Here is a 12,143-nt window from a genome sequence, read left to right as displayed (position 1 = left end):
ACAAATAGATTCATTTCGTTTACAAGGCAAAAACATGATAATTTGGGTCAATTTGAAGACACAGATTTAATATAAAACCCTAAGAAAAAAATTTATTCTTTAGCTCCGAAATGCGAAAAAATATTCTCTAATGGTTTGCTTTGCCATTTAATTTAATTTAAATATGACCTATTAAGTCTGATTGATCAGGTGCAGTTTCTAAATTTGGATTGCTTTATTCTACAAAGTTGTGGCCATACGTTGAGTCTTTAGATTTGAGAATATTTCAAGTAATTAAACATGAAATTTGAATTAGAATCCCCTGAGAATGGAGAGTTATGGTATTGTGTTCATCACGTTGGGTTTTTGCCTGAAATAAACAAACAAACAAACAAACATCTCACTGCATGTGTTTGCCTATGATATTAGATCAATCTAACAAAGGGTTAAATATCTAACCTACTTATTCATTCTAAGTAAAGAATCAGCCTAAAGTCGAGCTAAACACATTTAATAAAAAGTTCAAATAAATTCTTTCCATATATAAATTAGTTACCATACAATAAGAGCGATGGCATGAAAAATTTCAACGACATTGTTCATCCATCTACCAAAAGTAGGTCCATCTAGGGTTCAAGTTCTCATAGATTGGCTCCTTGTGATGATGTACCTCAACCTATTTCTATCTAGGATTTGGATTTTGGAGGGGTAGATCAGTTTATAGTCCGGAGAAAAGTTGTTTATAGTTGTTATTTTCATGTTTTATAAATTTCACACAGGTTAAATTTCAACAACGGGTTCATCAAGAAAGGAGACTGATAAAAAACAGACCCCCAAGAAGCAAAAGATAGTCTCCACTGCGATACACTTGATGAAGAGTAAGAACCACATCAGCCCACAAGAATCTGAAGAAACTAGCGAAATTTCAACAGAAGTTACTCTTTCTCATCAAAGCAATTATAAGAAGCCAAGAACAAACTTACACCTTTCTTTCACTGACAAACAACACTCAAGTTCAACACAACTGAAGTTGTTTGATGACACTTGGCCAACTGCTAACATACCTGTGGCTAAAGAATACTTTGAGGGGGTCAGAAAGAAAAGAGAGATGGCAGACTCCGAGATTTCCATGATTAAATATTACAATCTTGAAGAGGAGGAAGAAGAGAGGCTGAAGGGTGTTTCAACCAAACTAAAACTTTACACTGATCCATGGAATATAAAGAAGAGGCTAACAAAGTGATATGGTCATCTTTGTAGGCTTTTGCTGCAAACAAGTCTGATGGAAAAGTATGTGTTGCTGTTCCTCAACAGGCATCAGATTAATGATGTTCAAAGCAAAGAGGGTTTCAGAGTGATGGTGTGGGATCAAGATACTCAATCCAGCACTCATTGATTATGAAGTAGTGGTCAACTTCAAAGAGCTAATTTTCATTGACGGATGGGCTCAGAAATTCATTAGTGACGAAACTTGAAGACAGGAGATGAAATTGGATTGTAATGGGATCCTAACAATTCAATCTTTAATTTTCAAGTTATTCAATGTGCGGCCTAAAATTTATATTTAACTTCTGAGTATTCCACTCAATGTAGCTGCACAAGAGCATGTATGGAGTTTACCTTAATTTAGTCAAATTTTCCAATTGCAAATTTTAAATAGAGTTTAAAATTTCATGCAATGTTCTGCTTTGGATTCATTGTGAAGTTTTCAGAATCATGAATACTCAAAACTTCGGGTGATTTGATATATATGAGTGATAAAATAAAATGGATTTTCCTTGCTTCAACTATGTTGGGTTGGTAATTTTATTGTCCTTAGATTTTTGACACTGTATAAAATGGTGTCTCCATTGAAAGATGGATAGCAAAAACAACCTGAAATTTCAGAATCCAAATTTAGAAAGTAATCAGAAGTTTCCAATCAAGTTCAGGAAACTCATTATATTTCAAATCCTACTCCGCTTGACTATCTTCTTCTCTAAAACTGATTAATCTTCACTATTTATTTTCTTTACATATAGCACTCCATCACCCCATAAAACTCATTGAGATTTTCACATCTCTGCTTTTCTATGCCCTCAAGATTTTTGCGTCTTCGCTGCTCAACAGTGGAGACTCCACTCCACCACCACCACCAAATAGCAATCTGACGGATGCCACATCTCAAGCACAAAAGCAAGAGAATCAATCTTCAACAATGGCAACAGTGGGTTCAAGAAAGGAGACTCAAAAACAAATCCCCTAGAAACAAAAGTTAGTAATACACAGGATAAAGCGTAAGAACCACGACAACCCACAAGAATCTGAAATTCTTCAGAAGTAACTATTGTTCATCAAACCAACAAAGAACAAGCACCACTAAAATCCGTCTTTATCGGATAAAGAACACTCAAGTTTCAGTAGAGCTCAAGTTGTTTGATGATACATGGCCATCGTCAACTGCTAAAGAACACTACGAGGGAGTCAGTATTAGTATATTACCTGTATAACGACCAAAAAGTACATATATTTTTCCTTTAAATATTTTTATATTAGAGAAATTATTTTGATAAATATTTAAAACTCCAATAAATAATTTTATATACAAAGAATTTGTTTATAATTTATAAGCAAATTTTTATAAAATTAATTATTTTATAATCAGTGTTAAACTTAATCAGTTTCAAAAGATGTTTACCAAACATTTTGATTATTGTAGCTTAAAACTTAATTGATTATTTTTTAAACTTCAGTGATCTCAAACACACTCTAATAATACTTTTGTTGAGACATGAACGATCGTTTGATTAGATGCATTCAGTTGTAAAGAAATAAATAAATTGGGGAAAGAAAGACTTTGTCCACCCCAGGTTCCGGTCAACTATATCTAAATCCTGTATTTTAAAATACTAGGATTTATTCTTTTGAATTTGATAAATGTTTACATAATCTATTAAATTTGGACCATTTTTTTGTTTAAACAAGTTGGTTCCACTTATATTTTAAAGTACACAAAAGTGTTTCATAATAAAATATATTATGAAACACTTTTTGTTCTACCGTAATACAGCTCCAACCGAAAATAAAATAAAAATGCTAAAACTAAAAGTGACAGCTCCAAGTCAAAGTTCGATTGATGTAAACAAAATTCTCTACACTTATGAAGTTGGAAATTCATGTCCATAACCGCTCAACTCAATTACTAGTTATCATCAAGAAACCTTTTTTTGTTATTGTGTTAAACTTCTTTTCGCTATTTTGTCAATCTAATTCATTAAGAATTTTAATTTTGAAAGACTACACCAATATTACGAAGAATTAATTAAAAAAGTTTAAATGGTTTTATATTTAAACCATTTAAATAAGTGAAATGTGAATGGGGAAATTTCTAGTTTAGACTCTATATATACCTGCCAGTATAAGTAACTCGGCTCCGGGATCTTTGTCCCTTCATTCCACATCCACAAACCTACGAAGCCTTCTACTCTTTTTTAGAACCCTCAAGATTCAAAATCATCAACCATGGCGAAACAAACAATAGCCTACGGTCCATTCAGTTCTCAGTTTGCTGCCATATGTTCAGCGCAATCAGACGGCAATCGGTTGTCAACAAAACTAACGCTGTTAGATGAAGCTTGGCCAACTGAGAAGAGAGAAGCAACAGCACCTGTTCCTAGAGACTTCTCTGAGGCTGATATAAACCAAAGAGAGGTAGCTTCCAAGATTATGGAGATGAAACGCTACAGCTCCAGAGAAGAGGAAGAAGAAAAGAGAAAGGGTGTTTCTACAAAACTGGGGCTCCATCCTTATCCATGGAACATCAGGAAGATGTATATAAATTTACATGAAAGATTAAATTACAGCATCTTTGAATTTCATGAATTTTACATGTTATAAAATCAACAATAAACAGTTAATTAGAAAAAAAAAACAAAAACAAAAACAAAAAAACATACCTTAAGCCATAATACTCGTTGATGATGATTTCTACGATTAAGAATATTGGTTTCTCTCTCCTTTCCTCTCTTTAATTTTCCAGAATTTGTTTTGCTAAAAGTGATGGAGAAAGTACGTTCTAACTTTCTTTTATAGGCACAGAGAGGACCAAGTGAAATAAACTTCCCTCAAATACATGTCATGAGTAACTTTTAAATAGATAATTTCTTCAATTTATTATTAAACCATAATAATAATATTTATATATTAATAGGCCACATATAATTTAATGACATATGTTAATGGGTCACATTTAATTTTATCTTACAAAAGAGTGTTACAAGGAGTGATCTGGGTCATTCGCGCAGACTTTTGTTGAAAACAGTTTTGGTGGATGATTATGTTAAGCCTTTCATGAGCTTTGATATCTTTGGCAAAATTCAAAGTATAGAAGGTCTGAGAGTTGTGGTGTGGGACTATGATACTAATTTTGTGCACAATCAACTCGTTTTAAGAAAATGACCTTCATTTAGCAGCTACATTTTCATTGGTAAGTGGTATAAAGATTTTGTGAAAAGAAGGAACTTGAAGGAAGGGGACGAGATTGTCATGTGTTGGGATGCATACAATTCAAGGTTCAACTTTCGCGTTCTTAATAGAAATTCAACAATTCCACTAATTGCTTCAAGCTCTTTTTGAAAGTTACAGATCTGAAAGAAAATTTCGATTGTACTTCTAATATATATATCCAGCTCTCTCTATTTATATATAGGGGGAGAGATTCTTCTATGTACATATATATTGTGAGTTATTTTTTTTTTTTTTTTTTTTTCAAATCTCATCACGCTAAATCTAAGAGTGGAGAAAAGCTGGAAATTTTTGTGTATCTGGTATGGCAAAATCTTCTCTAATCCTTGTGACATTGACTCGTTGAGAATATATATTAGTATAAATAAATTATAGCAAGTTGATTCCAAGTTTGTATTTTGCTTTTTACAATAAAAGCATTCAATAATATTCCTTAAAAAACCGTATTATTAGTTTATTACGTGCCATGAATGTTTATCTTACTCAATGAACTTATTATCATTCAAAGATTAGGTAAAACTGCCTCTAATATTTTAAAATCATCAAATTGATCTTAAAGGGTCCTTCAAATTATATACATCACTTTGAAAAAGCAACCGGTTATGTTGTTCAGGTGTACTAAATTGAATTTCTCAATGGTCTTTTCGTAATTTTTGTTTTAATCTATGATTCTGAATATGCTTTTAAGGTCATATAGATATTACGGATGGACATATTTGTAAGATTATAGAAGTAAAATATGTTATTGTTATTTTTGTCAAACTTATGTTACAGTGACACATTTTGCCAAGTGATATTTTCTCTTTGATTATCTTGCTCATCAAGTTTATTTTGATTCATGATATTCTTGTATGAGTTAACTTTACATATGTCACAATTTCTTTATGTAGTCCTGTAAGGCTTTATATGTGGTCCCCCAAGAAAGAGAAAATACATGTTTATGGTCCAACAAAAAAGTTGGAATTCTTTTTGTCCTCCACGTGTTCAACTATCAGGCTTATGTCTTTTGTATTTTCATTTCATGTGTGTTCACGATGGATGTGTTCTTGCACACTTATGTCAGACATATACATGTTACATTTTATTTCACATTTTACTTCATGTGTGCACACACATTTTTGCTGTGCTAACATCGCATGTCTAACACATTTTTCACAAGTTGCGTTTTTTACTTAACAACTAAGATATTTTATTTGCATCTTTTATGTTGTCATTTTGACCACTTACAGGTGTCCCAATATCCTCTTGTGGTTCAAGGAAATAAGTTTTCATTTTTTGGTTGTGGTCCCAAAAGATAGATAAAATCTTTTCCATTTTTGGACCAATATATGTCAGCCCTTGTTTGCTGACTTGGCAATAATTGGGGAGCATGAAATTGGTCTATATTATCTTCATTCTTGCTCATTTGTGAACTAACCTTTATATTTGTTTTTGCCTTGTGCTCTGAAACTTTCAAAGAGTTTTTTTTTTTTTCCTTAAGGTTCCCCATATGTTTTTGTGCTAAACACTTATCATCCTTCATCTTCTTCCTTGTTTGCTTTTCTTTTTGAACCTAAATATCTATTTTGTTGGTGCTCTAAATTTTTCAAAAGAGTTGTTCTTGGTTAGGTTCTTTTATGTGGGTTTGTGTTAGAAACTTTCTTGTTTATCTTCATTGTTGAATGGCAGCCAGAACGTGGTTCCTTTACTGATGCTGGAGCGTGTCTTCAACAACTGAAGCTTGGGTGGAGCTCAAGCGTTTTCCAGGAGTGAACCTAGTGTGAAGAGATCTGTGGTACAACAAGACATTAGAGATTCAGAGTATGGTGCTAAGTGTAAAGTTGAACAGGGGATTCTTTTTATTGTATCTTATATCAACTTTGAACTATATCTTGTAATGTTTGTTGATTAGTGGATTTGCTTAGATCTGAACGAGGTCCTATGGATGTAGGCTAAAAGTGGATTTAACCGAACCATATATATGCTAGTGTGCTTTACATTTATAGCTTATTATTATCATTGATTTGTTGTAAACCTGACTGTGTTAACACAACTTGGTAAATCATTCTACTGCGTCTTTAAAAATGGGTACCTAAACGTTAAATAGAGTTCACCAACTCTAACATACATGTGTGTATATATATATATATATTCTAAAGTTTAATATGTTCGTTACAAAGTAACTAAACATCTAAAGTTATTAAATTAGGCTACATATTATTAAAATCTCGTGTTTTTGTTATCCGTCTTTCAGTGGAGATATCAATTCAAAACAGAAAAAAAAAATCTAGAATTTTGTTGTGAGGTTTTGTTTTTGTTCAAAGTTTGATTAATGTTTCCAGGAAATAAAAACTTGAAACTCGTGTCATTTGTTGATCGCATAAATTAACTAAGTTTGAACAAAAGAATAAATAAAAGAAATAGCTTACCCACGATTTCATTGATTAAACAAATAGTGACAAAAATTAAAAGCCACCATATATTCACCCATGTATTATCTATAAAATGGGTAAGTTAACATTATTGACCGAGGGGTATTTTAATTTCAAAAAGGGTACATTCGTAAATATTTTATATATTACAATAATTGCTCCAACGTTTTAGGTCAAAGTTAAGAATTAATATAAAGTATCAATTTAATCTTATTTTAAACTTATAAATTAAACGACTCATGCATGGTATAATCTTGAAAACAAATCTTCAAAGGGTAGGGATCCCAATACAATCCAAATTCATCTTCTGCCTTCACATTTTGGCTGTTGATGAATTTCTGAACGTAGCTGTTAGAAGCTAGCTTACACAGATAACCCAGGTCATTTTGTGCATGTAAGCCTCTTCTTTATTTTCCATGGATGAGTTTAGAGTTTTAGTTTAGTTTGGTTGAAACGAAACGCCATTTAATTACGTCCTCTCTTCTTCCTCCTCCTCTTTAGGACTGTAATGTTTCATCCTTGCTATTGTGGAGTTGGCCGTGTCTCTCTTCTTTTCAACTCCCTCAAACTATTCTTTAGCCATAGGTGTGTTTGCAGTAGGCCAAGTATCGTCAAACAACTTAAGTTCCGTTGAAACTTGAGCGTTCTTTGTCGGTGAAAGAGTGGTGAAACTTGTTCTCCGCCTCTTAATTATTTTAACTTGACAAACAAGATTGGATTGTGTCGGAATTTCAGTTGTTACTTTGTAGTCTTGTGGGTTGTTGTGGCTCTTCCGCTTCATGCATATCACTGTCTTACGATAAGAGACTTGCTTTTGTTTATCGGAGGTTTGTTTTTGTGTCTCCTTTCTTGAACCCATTAGACTATTTGGTGTTGGTGTTGGTGTTGGTGTTAGTGGTGGAGTCTCCATTGTTGAGCAGTAAAGAAAGCAAAAGCCAAAACAAAAATCTTGAGGATTTTGAGGGGAAAAAGGAGGAGGGAGGTGAAAATCTCAATGGGTTTCATGGGGGTGACAGAGTGGTTTATAATTATATAGAATAAATAAACAATGAAAGATTAATCAGTTTTAGAGAAGGAAATCAGAAATTTGATAGTCAAGAAGTTTCTATTTTCTATGGAAAAAGGGCTTTTTAAATAATACATGTAAATGTATACGACACGTCGCGTTTTATAGTATAATTTGGACGGTGTGTCGAGTGTAAATGCTTTTTAAATAATAAACAGTTAAATAAAATAGGATAATAATAGCGGAATTCGATTTCTTTTTAAGCAGAAACCCACTCCAAAATGACAAAGATGAACAACTTCCCTTCCGATTATAAACTCTGCCACTCCAATTGCTTTTACTTTATTTCAGTTTCTGAGATGATTTGCTCGTCTTCTCTGCTTCATGGGTCTGAAGAATCCTTGCCTTATCAGATTGCGTGCCTCTTGAGGTATATTTGATCCATTCTATGTAAAAAAATTTGCAATCTTTTGAAAAGAATCGACTAATTAGTAAGTTTACTTCAGTTTTCTGGTAATATTTTCATGTTTAGGAGTGCTTTTTTTTTTTTTGGTATGTTTTTTAGGGTTCTTTATTTCCATTGAAACTTGGAAGTAAAGAAATAGCACCCAAGTAAGAATAATTGCTCGTAATTAAAAGGGAATATCCATCCCTGTTTTTAATCTAGGAATTTGTTAAGTGGAACGATCTTAAATGGTTAAAAAGGCTAAAATAGGATAATATTAATGAAGGGATTTAATTTATTTATTTTTTTGCTTAAGATATTGAAACAAGGAGCATCTATGAGAAATTGAACTGTTTACACATCGGCTTTTGACAAGTGGATGATCATTGTTGTTTTAAATTTTCATGCCACTGTTCATAGTGTATTGTAACTATTTATATATGGAAAGAATTTGTATAATTTACTTGATTTTGTTGTTATATGGGTTTAGTTCAATTTAGGCTCGTTCATTACTCAGAATGGAGTGTCTAGTCAGAACATTAACCCTTTGTTAGACTGATTTAATGAGAAATATGGCATTTACTATTACTAACCAAGTTTAAGATAATCTAATCTCACAGGCAAACAACGTGAGATGTTGTTTGCTAGTGCCAGATTTCTTTTGTTACATATATAGCATGATAATCAAGTAGATAAACATTTGTGACGCAAGATAAATGTCATTGTTTTCTCCTTAAACATGTCGCTTTATATAGCCTTACATATGTATAGAGGAGTGTAAAATATAGGCACATGGTAAGTATAGAGAGGGGTAAATGAGTGACTGGAAGAGTGAGAAGGAATCGTCGTATTTTGCATCTCATTTTAGAGTAGTTGAAGCTTTGGGGACGTCGTCAAAACGCCAAAATCTTTAAGTTTAGTGGAATTGATCAAAATGAGAAATTTTCAAGTCAGTGAGGTGAGGAATGAGACAAAAGTTCTGATCACCTTATTGCTTCAAATTATTTTATACAGAATTGGTAAAGGAAATGTGTATGGTATTCTATTTAGTAAATTGTTTGAGGATGATTTTGCAATGATTGCACCTAGCATATTTGATAAATTAACAACCTTTTATGCCTCCATTTGCATGTTAGGGAACTAGGATGATTGATCTAGGATGGATCTTAATCTTCTGATGAGGAAGTTGGTCTGCGAAATGTCTTTTATTAGAGCAAATGCCAGATGAATATCATTTAAAGAGTTTTCAATCATTACCAAAACTATGAAGCTTGAAAATGATATGCTATGTTATGTCTTGAAGATAATAGAGATTGAGGAATAGGGAACAATTGCTTAAAGGCTTGAAAGTTCTAACAAAAAGGTAGCTTGTTACCATGAAATTCTGAAGAGTGGCACGAACTATTCTACTCTTCCCTTTTTGGGCCTAAACCACTATTTCACAATTGAACAGGATTATCGCTTTGCTGATTATGGTCAGGCGCCAGATGCATTGCCATCTCTGGCAGCTATCAAGTCTCAATCGCATGTTCATGGATTGCCAGCTTTCTCCTCTTTTGTTGGTTCTCCATCGTCTCTACAGCAAGGGGGTGACTGCAGTTTATCACAGACTTACCATCAACAATCACAGTTTGAGGAATTGGCATTTTGGCAGGTGGGTTTGGTATTCTGAATTTCATGAAACTTTTGGCTCTTTGATAGTCATATTTATTTTTATTATTTAAAATTTGCAGCATTCTGCCACTTTTTATAAGTTGATAAAACAATTAGAATACTGAATATGTGGTTTCTTATTTTATATCGTTAATCAGTGTCCTATTTAACCAGTTGAAGGTCAGCTGCAATTATATCTTTTAACCATAATGTCCACTTTTGTTTGGCGGGTTTTTCCTAAGCAAAGTCAGGAGCATGATATCCAGATTCTACTGTGTAGTCTTAAGCTTGTGTGCTATCTTTTTATTCTCCATCATCTCTTCCCCCTCCTATAAAAAAAAGAGGACATGTTTTTCCAATCCAGAATAGCACAATTGCCCAGGCATGGTTTGGCTCTGATGTAGGACAGATTTTCTTAAATTACGATTATATTTTGTTTCCTTTTCTTATTTTATTTTCGAATTTTAATTAGGATTTTCTGTTTGGAAGTTTAATTGTTTTAGGATTTTAGGCAAATTAGAAAGTATTGTTTTAGTAAATTTTTGCTATATTATTTTATAATTACTTGCTCTAGTAGGATTAGTTTAGTGTAAATAGGCATTTGCGAATTGTTTTCACGTGGATTCCAGGTTTTCTCATGGATTCAAGCCCTCTCGTGGATAGAGCATAACTAGAGCCTACCCTATTCTGCTGTGTCAGGTTCTTCATTTCCTTGGCTGTTAACCAACTCTGGATCTTATATTTGGGGCACAGCTCTCAAAATGCAGTATAATGTGACAGATATATAGGCCTTTCCTTCTATTATGAATATATAGAAGCATAGCACAAATATTGCATAAATTTTATGGCTGTGTCGCACATATTTTGCTTAGTTATTTATTCCAATTGTTTGATGCTCATGCAGTCATTGCAGAAGCAGCAAAATAACATAGCGCTCCCAGGGAGCCTCTATTCTCAGCCACTGCAGCAGCATCCCAGATTCATTGAGCCTCTAAAGGTTCTAAATTCACAAACAATTTATTAATTTTTTGTTTTGCATTATTTTTTTAGTTTCTGACTCTAGAAGTTGTATACTCATAGCCATCACACAAGCAGCATATAAGCATGGAGCCACCATGGAGCAACCATTCTCAGTTTCAACAGCAGAATCTCAATTTCACTGAGCGTCCACTGAAGGTTATTAATACAAAAAAAAATTCATTTTATGATTCTTGAGGTTTACAAATTCATTTGTTTCTCTAATGATGATTAGTTCAAAGAACTTATGGTACATAATACAGAAACTCATATGAACTTGAAAAATTGTAGCTAGGCAGGTGTTTGACTATTTTATTTTCTTCTATTTGACAGATAGGAGAACAATATTCTCAAGAAGTTCCTCATGCCATCAACCCCTCACCATATGAGTCACAATCACAGCAGTTAATTCTTCCTGGCTTGAGGATCAATGAAGGAAAATCTGTTAGCCAGAAGCCTCCAACATTTAGTAGTGGGCAGTATCTCCCTGAAAGAGGTTTTGACAAAGGGAAAGAGAAGGTAACTTCATTTTCAACTGATGTGGACAACTTTACATATGCAATAAATGAACGACTAGCTCTAGAATTGTCCAGGAGTGGGGGTCGATCAAATGCCTTGTATTCTGTTAGTCCGGAGCTAGAATACATTCATCAGACTCCTGCTGTGAGAACTGATGTTACATTGGATAGAGAAATTGAGGATTCAGGAAGCAATTCCCTGATGGAACTCATGGAGGTGCTAAAAGAATGTAGCCCTCCAGGACCAGATATTCCTGATCCATATGGAGACTCTAATGGGCCATTGTTTGATATCCCTTTCTTTTCCAGGATCACCGGGCTTTCTGGCTTGTCAGGTCCTGTTAGCAGTTTGGAGAATTTCCCTTTGCCATATAATGGCTAAGGATTGCACTCGAAAAAGGCAACAAACAAGTATTGAACATGAACAGGAAAAGACGGTTTAAAGATTGATGATCTTCTAGCTGTTAATAAATTTAGAGGTCATCTACCAGAGTAGAATTTCCAGCTTTCTTCCTGTGGATTTATTTTGAACTTTTTGGAACCATTAGTACCCAGAATTTTTAGTGATTATATGAATTTCTTTGCTTTCAAACTGTGTTTCAGCAATTTAT

General features: G+C 33.4%; 1 protein-coding gene across 1 annotated transcript; it reads left to right on the top strand.

The window, feature by feature from the left end:
• The first annotated feature begins 8,158 nt into the window (after positions 1-8,158).
• On the top strand, positions 8,159-11,914 carry LOC116133877. The gene is made up of 6 exons (XM_031419550.1): positions 8,159-8,329; positions 9,798-9,998; positions 10,627-10,696; positions 10,902-10,994; positions 11,078-11,173; positions 11,348-11,914. The coding sequence occupies exons 5-6, from the start codon at positions 11,102-11,104 to the stop codon at positions 11,912-11,914; spliced, it is 639 nt and encodes a 212-aa protein (XP_031275410.1). The 5' UTR covers positions 8,159-8,329; positions 9,798-9,998; positions 10,627-10,696; positions 10,902-10,994; positions 11,078-11,101.
• Positions 11,915-12,143: the final 229 nt, after the last annotated feature.

The sequence above is a fragment of the Pistacia vera genome, unplaced genomic scaffold, assembly GCF_008641045.1.
Source record: "Pistacia vera cultivar Batoury unplaced genomic scaffold, PisVer_v2 Contig108, whole genome shotgun sequence".
NCBI lineage: Eukaryota > Viridiplantae > Streptophyta > Magnoliopsida > Sapindales > Anacardiaceae > Pistacia > Pistacia vera.
This window is presented reverse-complemented; position numbering and strand designations above follow the sequence as displayed.